Below are 15,591 nucleotides of genomic sequence, written 5' to 3' on the forward strand. Positions count from 1 at the left end.
CTGAAGCAAGGATCCCCATCTCTGTTCTGTCACTCTCAGGCAACTCAATCGTTTGTTTCGAAATTATATACCTTCTCAACCTTTTCATGTGGATTCTAATTGTAAATGTTTTTGACTTTCAATGATAACTCTCTACTAATTTATGTAAGTATAAAATTGGGCCAGGTTCTTAAATCTTAGTTTTCGTATAAGGATAGCAGATATTTGAAAAATTACTTTTCTATTATTTTAGCGCACTAGAATTTATCCTTTCTTTAATTCCTGTCCTACCGCAGGCCCCAGATTCTGCCTTGTTGGAGGCGGACAAATGGTGCCCAGACTAGAAAAATTAGGCAGTTCAGTGTCAAGCCTGCGCTCCCGGCTCTTAGAACTACATTTCCCATAAAGATGGACTACATTTCCCATGAGCCCACAGATGCGCGCGTAGAAGACGGAAAGTGCTAGCTTCCTGTCTTGCGGAAAGCTGCGTGGTCGGCCACCCGAAGGTAAGCGTGGGATTTGGGGGGTGGGTTATTTTCTGGGTTCTACAAAGAGGAACGGACAAGTGGAGAAATATATGGACGTTTCCCTCTTTCCCCCACTCCCTTTTCCCATACCTCGATCTCTCCAGGAAAGCGCTCTTTTGTGTACGGAAGTGGGACCTCGCTTAAATCCCTGTATTTGTGTGTCTGGTGCTTCTTGGAGCTCTTGTTGGAAACGTGCAGAAGTAGGAGCTTCTCTAAGTCGATTCCCTGGGGCTGCGGAGTTAAGACTCTGCTCATAAAACGAAATATTAGCCGAGGTCGGGATCTCAGTAGTATATGGGGTGGGGAAGCGTGGCAGCATTTTTCAAATTGTTCGGGAGATTGCTTTCCAATATTAGTGATCATAGTGGGTGTCTCCTAATCCTTTGGAAATTACCCCTCCTTCCCTCTTTGGTTTAACATAAAGTTATTGTGAGGAACGCTCATTCTGCTCCTTCACTGGTTACTAATACTGTCGAGACTAAAACTTTTTAACTTCAAAAATACATAGAAACTGTAGCATTGTATGATTTAGATGTTTACAGCTAATGCTTAGCGCACGCACTAAGTTCCTCTTTGTGGTAACTTGGTGGCCCCCTTCCAGATGTTACATAGTTGCTTGCGAACCACTGTGCTTCACCCTGAAAAGGGTATACGGCGTGCTAGGGAAAGTACTGTACCGAGTCAGGAAGATGTCTTATTCGCTTTGCTTACCCCTTTGGACTAGTTCTTTGGTTAAATAAGGGCTTGAACTAGATAGAAAATTTTTGATTTGGTAATATTGGACTTTGAGATACATAATAAAGAAGGTAAATCATTGAAGTGTTTTGCTGTATGTTATGTAAAATGTGCCGTGTGGCTTTTAACTTTTTAATCCCACTACCCAGTTAGGTGTTAATCTTCCCTTGTGCCTTGCCTGTGTACATGTAGCATACTGTACAACTTGCAACCTAGCTATTTCACTTAATTTGCGTTTTTCCATTAGGTCCCCATAGATTTTCAATGACAATAATCTATTTACTACTGTTGAGTAGTTTGCGGTTTTTACTTATTTGCAGTGATTGTACCCTACATATTTCTTTGAGCCACTGATTCTTTCCCTGATAAATGCCTAGCAATGGAAACTGGGTGAATGAATTACATAGCTTACATATTATGCAGAAAATGTATTTTAGCATATGGTAATGGTCAAGGGCATTGATTTTATGTTTCACAGCTGTTTTTTCCTTGAACAAGCAAACTTTCTGCTATCACTCTTTTGGCTTAAATGCTAAAGCTGACAACCTCCAGAGTTTAGGTGTTCCTCATCGGATTAGAAACATCAATAACAAATAGATCCAGGTTAAGGTGAGAAGAATTAGTGGTTTGGTCTGGACCCAGATAGGCCCAATTCATTTTATTATGTCTGCATTGGTTCCAGCTGTTTGCAGTTTGAAGTTCTGTTGCAGAGTGGGAATGGCCTTCAAATGACAGGCATAATTTCTAAGAAAATCTTACCGGCAAATTATAAAAAGTATGGCATTCTAGAAGTAACAAATGGAGGGCAATATATTATTGAAATGATTCTGAAACAAAACTTGGGTTAGAATCTTCTATGTCATATAGTGCTATTGTCAAGCATTTATTAAAAATCATTTACCAGTTACCTGCATTTACTGTATTCCTTTAGTAATGAAGGCTGTGCTGTTACCTTCCTTTAGGATTGTGTGTAGAGCAGGGTTTTGTTCCTTCCCTTTGGCTCTTATTTAGCTGGTGAGATTATGAAGGGGAGTATGACTGCAAGCAGAATCATAACCTAGGTTTGAGACTATCTTTGGGAAATACTGAAGTAAAAATAAGGTCAAGTTCACAAATTTCCAAAATTCTTTAATGGATAAGCTTACTGCCCAGCAAGTTTAAAAACACCAATAAAAACAGCAATTCACATTGGTCAAAGATTAGAGGGTTATAAAACAGAAATTGTGTTGGCTTTGCTTAATGACAAAACAGAAAGGCCAGGTCTGTTTTTCTCTGGCCTGATTTCTCTTGGAGCTGTTGGATTTGACAGTGGTAGTTCGGAAGTTTAGTTGTATGTGATACCAATATGATGGATACCTAAGAAAGACCAACGATGGGCAAGGTCCTTACTCTATTATGCTCCATAGGCTTTCAGGTGAGTTATTTAAATAAAAGGAGAGATATTAAGAACCAGGTTATCGCAAACAATCCTGTGAAAGGAGAGAGGTTAAAAAAAAAAAAAAAAAGCCCTAAGAAGGAGAAAGAGGGAAGGGAAGCTTCCGGGGCATTACGCCATTTGCAAGATCACAGCGAACACCCCAACGAAGGGCAGATCGCTTTTTCTCGGTTGGTACTAGGTAATTGTTTGGAACATATATGTGCTGAGGCTTGGATTGAGGTTCTGCCCGACAAAGCATCTGCTCTCGGACACCCCAGCGCAATTCCTTCCTAGGATCTTCACCAGGTAACCGCATCGAGTCCCAGTCTCGTTTATATTCAAAATATCGGGCTACCCGGTCTACTTTGCTCCGGTTTCGGCTTAAGTGGTCCAGCCTTGGGAGAATAAAGGACTTGGGTCGGCTGGCAACAATCAGGTCTTGTTCATAAGCTGGAGGGCCCATTTCTTCTCTTTGTAGGTAGCAAAAAAGCTGATCCTGAGACATTCCTTGGTATTCATGTGGGAGATTAAATTTTTGTGAACTATCAGCTGGAGATCCCCTGTCTTCCTGGAACTGCAGATTCATCAGCCTTTGTCGTAAGTCCCAGACATCCATGTCACTTTCTGCACCAGACTCTGATTCACTGATAATCGACTCATCTGTCACTAATACTTCTCCACCTGGTTTCCTACGCAGCACCTTTCTCTTCATCACCGGCTTCCGGAGCCTCTGGGAGCCCTCTGAGACCGTTTCCGAAGGGGCGTTACTTTCTACATGTGGGTAATGCAGTTGGACAGGAAGGGCAGGTCGCTTTCCTGGGGCTACTGAGGCTTTACTGTAGGGATCATACTGGATGGACTGGGCTTCTCTCCTGACGTCTCCCTCACCCTGCTCTGCACAGATCTGGGTAAAAGCTCTAGCAGCTGCTAACATTCGTTCTTCTGGATCCATATTGGCCCATTTTTGCCCATCAGGTCCCACGAGTTCATCCATTCCTTCCCCTACACTGTAGGACCTTCTGCAAGAGAAAACACTGATCAGTTTTCTGATAGTAAATTCCCAGCTCATAACTGTTCATTCCCTTCTTGTGGACTATTTTATCGTGGTCACATGCAGAAAGAATGGCTAAGGCAGTCATAAGTACAACAGTTACATCCATAATGAAATACAGATTAGTACAGGCAGTGTGGGAGCGGTCTGGAGGGGCATTTGCTCAGCTCTAGAGAAGAGCACCTGCTCCCACTGCCACTCTCTTCTTACTCTCTCCCACTTTTACTGCCTGGGAGTCTTGCCACCTAAGTAGCTCCGAGGATAGGTGAGCTCTGGCGTAAGAAAAACTCCAGAGTCTAAAGATGTGGGTGGGGCCCAATACTTAGAGCACATTATGTAACTTGTACTTAAGGGGCACTTTCTGTATCCAGCACTACTTTTTGTGCTTTACATTTATTAATTCATGTAATCCTCACAACTGTGGGATAGGTACTCAGTATCTCCTTTCACAGATGAGTAACATGAGGCATTAAGAGATTAAATAGCCCAAGGTTATACCAAGGTAGGTGGTGGAGCCGGAATTCAAACTCAGGCAGTCTGGCATCAGAGTCCTTAACCATGAATAGTGATTTAATCCAAAAAACCATCACAAAAGCAGGAATATACATGCACACACTTCAAATGCTTAAGTAATAATGCGTCATTAGTTGCCAAGCTAAATATGTTCATCCCAGTACCCTGTCACTGAACTGACAGCTTTTAGTACCCAAATCAACCAGCCAGACACCCAATGCCAGTTTCCTGACTGGGTCCAGATTAGGTATCTACTGCCCGCTATTTCCTGTGTCCCTACTATTTTTCTTCTTAAACTGAAAAACTAATACACATACATGGTACTTTTAAGCAAGGACTGCCTCCCCCAACACCAAGTTTCACTCTCAAAGGTGGTTTTTTTTATAATTTCTCCAGTAACTTTCCATATTCATATGCACATTTTTATACCATAAAGGAGCATATAATACAACTCTTCTGAACCTTAAAGACAGCCTGGTGATCCAGCTGCATCAGCACGTGCAGACTTACCTTCATTTTGTTTAAAGGTGTGTAAAATTCCAATGTATGGATGTACCATAATTTATTCAGTCCGTCCCCAATTTATTTTAGACTTACTCTTTTGCTTTTAAAAAATGTTACAATATTTTGTAAGTTTTTACATACCTGTGCAAACATATGTGTACGTTAAGTTTCTAGTAATGGAACAGGTGGGGCCAAAGGTATGTGTGCACTCCATTCTGACAGCTGCTGCCAAAAGCCCTCTTAAGTTGTACTGAGTGTGTGTGCCAGAGCTCGTCTCTCCTTCCTCTCTTCTGGCTCGTAAATTATCAAACCCTCTCATCTTTGCAGTCAGTTTGGTAAAGAAAATAGTTCCCATATAAATTAGCACTTATGTAAACTGAGTAAATTTGAGCATCTTTTCACACATTTATAAGCTTCTTTGTATGAAATGCTTGTTCTTTTCCACTTACCTCTCAGGTTGCTGGGCTTTTTTCTTACTGATCTTTGTATTAAAACTGATTTATATATTTATGAAATACTCTCCATCATTAAATTTTTCTTCCCAGTTTGTTATTCATTCTTGACTTTTTGCTGGTAGAAACTTACAATTTTAGGTAGTCAAATTTTTTGGTTTTCTGGGTTTCTACAGCACCTTACTTAGAAATGCCTTTCCTACTTCAAGGTTGTAAGAAAGTTATTCCATGTTTTCTTCTAGTACTTTTAACGTTTCATTTTTTACATTTGAACTTTTAATCTATCATAGATATAGAAACTCAAAGGGCAAAAAACTAAATGAGCTACTGAGACTCAAATAACACAGCCTTTGAACAGACGTGGGGATGATATTCTGTAACTAAAGTAACCATCAGGCAAAGATTGTCTAGTTCTGTCCCCAGTTCAAAGACGTAGTATAGTTGTCCTCGGATTATTGAAATATGCCAGGAATTTCAACACTGATTATCGAAATTATATTTTCCAGACTGATTTCTAACTGCTAGAGGTACAGAAATCTTTTGTCAGAACATGCATCAAATCACGATGCTTAATTACCTTCTTTCTGCCATCAAAACTGCTTAAAGTAGGAAAATTTTAACCCGATTCTACTTCCAGTATGAAGTACAATCACTGACAAGTTTCTTTCATCAGGCTAGCTCCACTATACCACACTTAAGATGGAACTGAGTATTAGATGATGTAACATACAAGCCACTGATTTTATGTGAAATGTTGGAAAGCAACAGAAACTCGGAGTAGACATAACAAATGTTCCACATAAACAGATCTTATGATTAGAAAGACTGGGTAAATATGAGAAGTCAAAAGGAAATGTTTTAGGGAAAAAATATCAATAATTTCAGTCCTCAGCCATCTCAGCTCATGAAGAAGAGAAATGAAATCTACAGACATTTTTCCTAAAGTCTGACTACATAAATCTTAACAATGCTAGCTGAATATTGTTTTGATGCTACCTTCCTCTTCCACTGTGAATTCACCAGACAGGATGGAAAAAAATATTTGAATGATTAACCCATAATAATGAAGCTGAATGCTTGATCTTGGTCAGAATCAAAGGTCTGTATCCTTTAGGCATCAAATTAAATCTTAGATACTGTTTGAATATAATGGAATGATACTGACATCACCAAAGCAATCAGCACCAAAACTGTTGTATGTGTTTACTCTTTTCAGGTAGGGTGGACCTCTATGATTCGTTGATTCCTGGGTTTCTCTTATCATGGCGGAAAATGACGCAGACAGAATCCAGACTGAGAAACTCCTAAAAAGAGTACAAGAACTGGAGCAGGAGGTACAAAGACTTAAAAAAGAACAGGCCAACAAGGACTCAAACATTAGAGAAAATTCTTCAGGAGCTGGAAAAGCTAAGCGCGCATTTGATTTCAGTGCTCACGGTCGAAGACACGTAGCCCTAAAGATAGCCTATCTGGGCTGGGGCTATCAGGGCTTTGCCAGCCAGGAAAACACAAACAACACAATTGAAGAGAAACTGTTTGAAGCTCTAACCAAGACTCGACTAGTAGAAAACAGACAGACATCCAACTATCACCGGTGTGGGCGAACAGACAAAGGAGTTAGTGCCTTCGGACAGGTAAGAGCCACTATCGTGCTTCACAAAGCAGGCAATGCCAATATTATTTTGGGTGTACATACTGAGGATTCAAATTATTTGCATCTCTAAAACATTATCTTTCTCTGATTCCACAGGTGATCTCTCTTGACCTTCGTTCTCACTTTCCAAAGGGCAGAGATTCAGAGGACTTTAATTTTAAAGATGAAGTCAATGATGTGGCTAAAGAGATCCGTTATACCCACATCCTCAATCGGGTGCTCCCTCCAGACATCCGTGTCCTGGCCTGGGCTCCCGTAGAGCCCAGCTTCAGTGCTCGGTTCAACTGTCTTGAGCGGACTTACCGCTATTTTTTCCCTCGTGCTGATTTAGACATTGTAACCATGAACTATGCAGCCCAGAAGTATGTTGGCACGCACGATTTTAGGAACTTATGTAAAATGGATGTAGCCAATGGGGTGATTAACTTTCAGAGGTCTATTCTGTCTGCTCAAGTACAGCTAGTGGACCAAAGTCTGGCTGAGGAGAGGTGCCAAGAACCCTTCCAGTTATGTCAGTTTGAAGTGACTGGCCAGGCGTTCCTTTACCACCAAGTCCGCTGTATGATGGCTGTCCTTTTTCTGATTGGCCAAGGAATGGAGCAGCCAGAGGTTATTGACGAACTGCTGAACATAGAGAAGAATCCTCAGAAACCTCAATACAGGTAAGTTAAAAAAAAACCAAAAAACCCCCCAAAACCCCAAATATAAAATAGCTATTGTCCTTAGTATATTTTAAAATATATTTGAACGTATCTCCTTCTCCCCACCATTCCCTAAATAACTAAGTCTCTGATTCTGCCTTCACGAAGCTTTTACTCTCACTTGTAGAATGTTATGAACTTGCAGCAGGGAGTGGTGTTGTCTGACTTCCTTCTGTCATTGTTCTATCCTCTTAGTAAGAAATAGGCATTTGGACCAGGCCCCTGAAGTAACTTTACAGCATTACGGTGGAGCCAAGTCAGCTCAGTTCTAGGTGGCTTGTTACCGCTGAAACTTACACAATTGTGAATCAAGCCTAACCAGCTGATCCGTGGTTTGTTGCTTTTTTCTCTTTTTTAATTACAAAGTTGTTCAAGGTTAGGGATGGTGTTCTGTTTTCTTAGCTATGAAATACTCGATAAAGTTTTCCTCCTCCTTTTAACCCAGTTAATCCTGTTTTTTAAGAACTGCTGGGTGGTTGCTGTGTATGCTCATACTCTGTTTCTCCTCTCTCTAGTATGGCTGTAGAATTTCCTCTAGTCTTGTTTGACTGTAAGTTTGAAAATATTAAGTGGATCTATGATTGTGAAGTTCAGAAGTTCAATGTTACCCACCTTCAGCAACTATGGGCTAATCATGCTGTGAAAACTCAGATGCTGTTCAGCATGCTGCAAGGACTAGACTCTGTCGCAGTACCCTGCGGGTCAGGTAGGACAGGGAGCCAGAGTCACACAGGGTTATGGGGGAGGCAGATTCATATAAAGTTTGGAGGTGATTCTGCTGTGGTAAAAGTACCCAATATAATGCTTGACTGTATATATTATAGGACCAAAGATGGATGGAGTGATAGAGTGGAGAAGTGTTAAGCCCTCTGTCATCAAGCAGACCAGTGCCTTTGTAGAAGGCGTGAAAATGCGCACATATAAACCCCTAATGGATCGTCCTAAATGCCAAGGATTAGAATCCCGGATCGAGCATTTTGTACGGAGGGGACGCATCGAGCATCCACATTTATTCCATGAGGAAGAAACAAAAGCCAAAAGGGACTGTAGTGACACACTAGAGGAAGAAAATACTATTTTGGAGAAACCAACAAAGAGAGTATGTGTTGAAACAGAAATTGAAAGCATCACCTAACCACAGGAATCTCACCAAGATCTAGGAGGCAACAAAAGAACATTAGGCTCTATTAAAGAAGTTCTTGCTTGAACAAGAAAGAGTTTGAACATTCTTTCATTCTTGTCCCAAAAAATTGAGATGGAAGAAGCAAAAAGCAACTGTAAAATGGACGTATATTTACACACACCTGGGAGCCTGTTCCTTGTGCTCAAACTCATTAAAGCCGGGTCCTGCAAGTATCCGATGTGTTGTGCTGTCCTTTTAAAAGCAGATGAGATATTTACTACTCATCTGAATTCTCATAAAGAGCTTTGCCCAAGTGTCAAAACTTAAAAACATAAAACCTAGTCCGTTACATATTTGACACACTGATTTAGTGCCAAGCAAGTTAATTCCTGAAGGCGACCTACGTGGGTAAGGCCCAGCATCTCACAGCTTATCTAGTGCTGTGTGAGCCGCAAAGGGGCTCCAACATTTTACACAGGCAGAAAACATTCTTAGCTCGTGGGCATTATAAACACAGGCCATGCAGTTTACCAACCCCTGGTCTAGTGGTTCAAGGAAAGTTCTTTTAAAGAGGAGATACCCAAGCTTAACCTTGCAGAACAAGTGGGAATCAATTAAGGTGGAGATGAAGCAGCAGAGCTTTAACCGTGTCCAAGGCAGAGGATGCAGTCTGCACAGTGTTAAAAGATTACAGCATCCGCATTCGGGTAATTGTAAATACAACAGTATGGTCTCAGAGTGGCATCAGCATAGTTTAGAAAAGTAAGTAAGGGTCATGTTTCCTCAAAGAGCTTAGATTTTATCTGGATAGGCCACTAAAAAATAAATTAAAAGCCAGAACTGTGCAGCAAAAATACTGCTTTGGGTACACTGTGCATTGTAAGAGGGCAGGTCAGTGGGACCAATTAGGAGACTGTTGGAGCAATCAAGGAAGCTGATGGTAACAGCCTAGGCTAGATTTGCAGCAGGGTAATGGGGAGAAGTAGGTGAACCTGAGATTAAGAAAAGAGAAGCACCAGGACTGTGGGAGGGAATGCAAGGTGCAGATCGGGGGCCTTTCAGGATAACTCCTATGTTTCAGGTTTGTGGCACATTCTTCAGACTCACACTAGGACAGGAAAATGAGGCGGGGCTTTGCTTGTTCTCAAGGTTGATAAGTAACCTTCAAGTGCTACTTACAAACACATTTATTCGAAAGAGTTTCAAGTTCTCTTAAATAACACATTATCCTTTATAGCAATTAAAATAACAAATATCAAAGTAAATAAACTCAGACTTTCTGCCTCGATAACAATTTTCACTGCTGCAGACTGCACTGTTTATCCACATCTATAAGTACGTTATATGATCCAAAGTTTTATTTACCAACCAACAATTAGTTTGTTCCTACCTATATTCAAAACTCCATGTATACAAATATGGTTTATATCTTAAAGCTGCTAGCTAAAATATAATTAATGTATGGGCCAATTAGATACAATACTAACATAGAAATAGTACACTTAATGCTCAGTGGATGGGCCACAGAAAGACTTCACTGAAAGAGTTCCAAGTTTAGAAAATAAAATAGTATCAGTGAAGTGATCTTGTAGTTTTGAAGAACAGGAAGACATAATAGCTTTTATATTCTAGCAGAGTAGGAACCAGAAAAGATCCCCTTTTAGAGACAGGAAAATAGTTGTATAAAGTAAAAGATTTGTTTCTAAACAGCCAATTATATGATCCAGATCTTCTGGAGTTTGAATCATGTCATCAGTTTTGGGGACCTGATCTGCCTGCATTTCATAATGCCCTGAATGTTCTTAAAATGACTGCTTTCTTCTTTAACTTGGATGTAAAGAAACTTTTGTTTTTAGCATAATCATTGAACATAGCAAAATATCCCCACTTAGAACATATACGGACAAACCAAAGCACTTAATTTTTTTTCCGACTTCCTACCTTATTTCAATGTACCTTCACTGGCATTAATTTTCGAGTCAAAGAAAAACCTAGAAAAGAACAGAGTTAGGGAATCACTTGTGTTTAAAAAATCAACTCTAAAGAAATGATAATGGGACAAAAAGCACTAAAAAGCCATGCGGAGGACATGCTATAGAGGCAAAAGGGTTTACAGGATCAGGGTCCTAGATCTTAAGTGAAGTCCTTTGAAGGTTAACAAGATTATACTACCAAGTCTAGAAGAGTAAGGATTCAGTGACATGTTTGGTAGTTACCATAGAAAAATTCAGGACAATCATCACAGATGAAGCAAATTAGAAGTTCCCAAATGTAACTTTGCAAAATTACTTCATTTATCTGTATTGTATAATATATTATCTAAATTCCAAAGTTAAACCTATAGTAGGGACTAAATGAATGTGAGAAATAAAGTAGGGCTTAGCTCTTACTTTCCTCATCAGAAAAGTGGAAGGAATTATTTCAATAGGTTGTGAAGTTTCAATTATATATATATAAAATACGTTACATCTATAATGTATATAACATGTAATATTTCAATGCTCATATAGTACAAAACTACCTACTAAAAAGATAAATACAGGAACAGAGGAAAGTAGGCACAGAAATGGAACTGGATTCTGTCTGGGCTGGGAGGATTTCCAACACTAAAGCCCAAAGAAATGTTTTTTCTGGCATGTGTGCTATGCTATACAGTGATTAACATGTTTTCTTTGCGGTTAAATTACTGCACACTCATTTTTTTCCCCTCAAATGTATGAAGGTAGGTGTTTGCAAATAATAAAATGTAAAATTTAGTAAGGTCCACAAAGTAACTGTCAGTTCTCTCTCTTCCTTTTTAATATAAAGACCTGAAAATATTTTCTCTTTACTTAGGCGAAAATTTTCACACAGAAGCTAGAATAGCTAATATTTTGTAGATAAATACAGATATTGATCAAAATACCCAACAGTATCTTCTCTTAAAAGAATCTTAAACGATTCAGTGTCCCACTTTCTAGCTAGTTGCCAGTGAGAGGACTAAGGGTGGAAGGGGAGGACTTTAAACTGGAATAGAGATAAGATTCTAAACTTTGCTGGGAGGCTACTGCAGAATTAGAACAAATTCCTCTACCTCTAGGAAAGTAAGCATGCAGTTTCAAGAACCACAATATTAGAACAAATGAAAATAAAACAGCCTAAAAAAGACAACCACAATCCAAAGAAATAAACTGGGGGAAATACTTGTTACAGGTTCAAAATCACTAATTCAAATTCCTCTTAGAAAGCTATTAAAAGGTACACAAAATAAGATAAAAACAGATGATCTATCAAAGATATAACGACTAATAAACATAGAAAAGACGTTTCATCTCATTAATTATGCAAATAAAAACATTAAGATATCCTTTTAAGAGTGGTAAGATTTTTCACTACCCAGTGCTGGTGGGAGTGTGGAGAACTAAGCACTCTTATACTGTATGTGTTTGGGGTGGGGACAACAATTTTTCTGGAGGGCACTATGGCATTATGAATCAGAATTTTAAACTATACCATAATTTCTAAGCCATAATCCATTTCCAAGGAATTATTCTAAGGAGATAAGCTGGACGTGAAATGCAAACAAGTAACTACTATCATGCTGTTTTATGATAATGAAACGCTTTATGATAATGAAAAAATTGGAAAAACCAATGTCCAGCATTAGGGAATATGTTAAATAATATATGGTATAGTACTGCCATAGCAAGAAAGACCATACATCCATTAAAAATTACAATGCGCATCTACATTTGACACGGACACTTATTCCTGAAATATTAGGGCCTCAAAGGCATAACCTGCTTTTTAAATACGCTTTGTTATATTCAAAATATACAATCATATAAAAACAAAAATATTTTATAACATGTAAATATATATTCATAATGACTATATCTGAAGTAAACCCCAATATGAACTTATTCTTGATCTGTGGCTGATGGAATCCCCAGTATTTTCCTTTTTTATATGTGCTTAACAGTGCTTGGGTTTATTTCTCAAAAGGATGAAACTGTAATTTTTGCAACCGGAATAAGGTGTTTGTTGCTTTTTTTTTTTTTTTTTTTTCCATTCTAGGGTAGGACTACAGGGTTCTTCAGTTTTACACCCTACTCTAACTCGTTAGGGAAAGCTTCTTGCACAGTTACATCCAGAAGATCACAAAAGGTGTACCTAACCCGAGGGTGGGAAGACTTTTCCCTCTTTACTACAACAACAAAGATTAGAGTCTGCACCATCTGGCCCGGGCGTGGTTACCGTCGCGGATGCTCCAGGCCTCGGGGGAAGCCGGCTCCCTCGCGGGCACCGGTCCCCGCAGGCCCCAGGCCCCTCGCCCGGTCCACCTCGCTGAGTGACGACCACCGGGGTCCTCGCCTCTGCAGCCATCGGGCAGGCAGAGGACGCGCCCCCAGGCAGTAGGCGCACATTGTGACCTCCAGGGGCCCGGGCGCGCACGGCGCCGCTCACACCTGCCTCGGGAGGCGGCGCACCCGGCACGTCCGGCGCGTCGAGGCTTAGAAAGCCCAGGGGACGGGGAACCTGGGGAGGGAAACTTGAACTCTGTGCCACTCAGAACCCGACCGCTCCGCAGCGGCGGGAGGCTGGCCGGCCCTCGGGGGCCCGTGCACCACCAATCCCCGCCGGTGCCCGCTTACCGGCCCCGCCGAGCCTCGCCGGCCGCACCGAGTCCCGCCGCCCGGCTAGCGCAGCACCGCAGACTTCGGTTAGCGTCCCGCAGCTCGCGCAAGCGCACGGCCCGCAAAAACGTCCCGGTTGCCGTTAACCGCCCAGCCGACAAGGTTTAAACCCGGGGCGAGCGGCCCCGCCCTCCTCCTTCCTATTGGCCCAGAGGGAGAACGTCCTCCATGTCTACATCCTGATTGGTACGTGTTTTCTCTTGGCCCTCCCCCACAGGCGGGAGGAATCCCGGGACTTAGGGCGTGGATTTGGGGAGGTCCGCACCCCGCCGGGCTCGAGCGTGACACCCGGAACCGTTGTGGCGTCGCCTTCAGGCGTCTCGGAAGGGGAGGGAGGACCTCCAAGCCTCGGTTAACAGCAAAGTAGCCGGGTTTGGGGAGAGGCGGTCTTCCGTCCACCTCGCGAGAGCCGTCTCCGCCGTTGCCTGTTCCGCGCGGCCGCGGAGTCGGAGGCGTCGGGAAGGGAGGTGGGTTGGAGCCCCAGATCCCTCATCTTCCCGCCTGACAGTCCATCGGGGGTCCGATAAGCGCAGGTTCCGGGCGAAGCCCCGGACGCGCATCCGCGCATTGAGTCCTTCCCGTGGTTCACGAGGTTCTTGCCAACGTGGCTCTAACGGCTCCGGCCCATCCGACTTCCTTGCTGGAAGGAGCTCTCGCTTGCGGTTTTCCTCCGGAATGCTCCCGTCTACGCCCTTCACATAATCTTACCCTTACAATTGTTTTGTTTTGTTTACGTACCTGCGGGGAAAGGTGTAGTGCTTTGGGAATTGCTGAGGGTTAAGACCTAGAAAAGAGACAGTCGAAATCTTCACAACTCAATATCCTAGTCATGCCCTGCCCCTTAACCAAACAGCTTGTCCCCCAAGTCCTGAACGTTCTTGTACCCCGCCTCACACAAACAGGCAGGTGCTGGTTGACAAATTTACACTATCTGTTAAATTCAAGGTTCAATGACAGGGAGAAAAGAATGTCTAACCTTTTCCTCCAAAGTTAATGCTACCTCCTACTCTTACCCTTGTCTTAGGGTCTTTGCACTGCCTCCAAGGCGCTTTGGATTTGTTGGGGGAATGAAAAAGGGAATAAACAGAAGAAGACGGCAGAAGTAGTTTGTGAAGATTTGAATGACCGTACCCTTAAATCTCCAATGTCTTAACACGACTTTAGTGCAGAGTCTTGTTTTTTCTTATGAAAAAATGTCCCATGTTTAGGCTTGGTCATCTTACAACTGAGGGTCTTTTTTTACTGTTACGGACTCTCCAATCTGTCTTAGAAGCAACAGTGGGAAGTCAGTTTTTTTACCTGCTGCTTTGAGCATTCAACATACATCTCTCATGCATTAGTTTCTTGTTATCTTTTATGTTAAAATTTTATCTTTCAAACCCTTTAATCAATAACAACTTGAAGGATCTATCTCCTATCGTATTTCATATTTCAAGAAATTCATGGTTACCAGATTGCTGGAAAAGGAAATGGATTGCTCAGCCGTATACCTGTGTGGCTGTATATTTGACGTGTCTGTGGAAGGATGGATATTCAGAAGCTCCTGTGTTGCCATCTTGGTGATGTCATTGACCTCTAATTTTTCTCTTCTGCAATGCCTAATCAGTAGATAATTTTTTAAAATTTTTTCTTCTTCTTTTAATTTTTAATCAGTAGTTAATTTTATCTTGTGTATTTTTCATCTCAGATATTTTTTTCATCTTTAGAAGTTTGATCTGGGTCTTTTTAATATCATCAATGTCTACTTAACATGCCTGATTATCCTCTAACTTCATTGAACATACTGAATGCAGCTACAACTTTTTTTTTTTTTTTTTATGAGGGGGAGGTAGGTAGGTTTATTTACTTCTTTCTACTGGGGATTGAACCCAGGACCTCGTGCATGCTAAGCATGTACTCTACCACTTGAGCTCCACCCTCCTCACAATTGTAACTGTTTTAATGTCATGGTCCACTGATTTTATCACCTGTGTAATTTGGGGGTTTGTTTTGATTGATTGATATTTCTCCTCATTAAGGCTTACATTTTCCTACTTATTCACATGCCTGCTCAGTTTTGACTTGAGGCCAGATATTTTCAGTTTTACCTTGTTGGATGATAGATATTTTTGGAGTACTATAAACATTCCTGAGGTTTATTCTGGCACAGTGATTAAATTATTTGGAAACCCTTTAATCCTTTCAGATCTTGTTTTTAGACGTTAGACAGAACCAGAGCACACTGAGGTAACTGTCTCACCACACAGGTAATTGCCTCTT

General features: G+C 41.3%; 2 protein-coding genes across 7 annotated transcripts; one reads left to right on the forward strand and one right to left on the reverse strand.

Annotated features, from left to right (window-relative positions):
* The first annotated feature begins 420 nt into the window (after window positions 1-420).
* PUS3 (pseudouridine synthase 3) lies at window positions 421-8,889 on the forward strand. 5 transcript variants are annotated; one of them, XM_032472743.1, is made up of 8 exons: window positions 465-485; window positions 3,137-3,255; window positions 3,356-3,435; window positions 4,659-4,749; window positions 6,395-6,812; window positions 6,929-7,494; window positions 8,049-8,239; window positions 8,358-8,889. In XM_032472743.1, the coding sequence occupies exons 5-8, from the start codon at window positions 6,441-6,443 to the stop codon at window positions 8,666-8,668; spliced, it is 1,440 nt and encodes a 479-aa protein (XP_032328634.1). In that variant the 5' UTR covers window positions 465-485; window positions 3,137-3,255; window positions 3,356-3,435; window positions 4,659-4,749; window positions 6,395-6,440; the 3' UTR covers window positions 8,669-8,889. The 5 variants fall into 5 exon arrangements, with proteins under 5 accessions (XP_014420697.1, XP_032328636.1, XP_032328633.1 ...); XM_032472745.1 differs by lacking the exon at window positions 3,356-3,435 and having other exon boundaries at window positions 463-485; XM_032472744.1 differs by lacking the exon at window positions 4,659-4,749.
* HYLS1 (HYLS1 centriolar and ciliogenesis associated) lies at window positions 2,513-13,482 on the reverse strand. Of its 2 annotated transcripts, XM_032472746.1 has the most exons (3): window positions 13,291-13,481; window positions 10,598-10,647; window positions 2,513-3,677 (listed from the first exon to the last, which is right to left on the reverse strand). In XM_032472746.1, the coding sequence occupies exon 3, from the start codon at window positions 3,650-3,652 to the stop codon at window positions 2,750-2,752; it is 903 nt and encodes a 300-aa protein (XP_032328637.1). In that variant the 5' UTR covers window positions 3,653-3,677; window positions 10,598-10,647; window positions 13,291-13,481; the 3' UTR covers window positions 2,513-2,749. The 2 variants fall into 2 exon arrangements, with proteins under 2 accessions (XP_032328637.1, XP_032328638.1); XM_032472747.1 differs by lacking the exon at window positions 10,598-10,647 and having other exon boundaries at window positions 13,291-13,482.
* Between the last annotated feature and the right edge of the window lie 2,109 nt (window positions 13,483-15,591).

This window comes from Camelus ferus, chromosome 33, assembly GCF_009834535.1.
Source record: "Camelus ferus isolate YT-003-E chromosome 33, BCGSAC_Cfer_1.0, whole genome shotgun sequence".
Taxonomy (NCBI): Eukaryota; Metazoa; Chordata; class Mammalia; order Artiodactyla; family Camelidae; genus Camelus; species Camelus ferus.

Coding starts and splice junctions, on each gene's coding strand:
- HYLS1 (XM_032472747.1), bottom strand. CDS start 3,652: ATGGATGAACTCGTGGGACCTGATGGGCAAAAATGGGCCAATATGGAT.
- PUS3 (XM_014565211.2), top strand. CDS start 6,441: ATGGCGGAAAATGACGCAGACAGAATCCAGACTGAGAAACTCCTAAAA. Junction 7,495..8,048: donor CCTCAGAAACCTCAATACAG/GTAAGTTAAAAA, acceptor TCCTCTCTCTAG/TATGGCTGTAGAATTTCCTC. Junction 8,240..8,357: donor CGCAGTACCCTGCGGGTCAG/GTAGGACAGGGA, acceptor TATATATTATAG/GACCAAAGATGGATGGAGTG.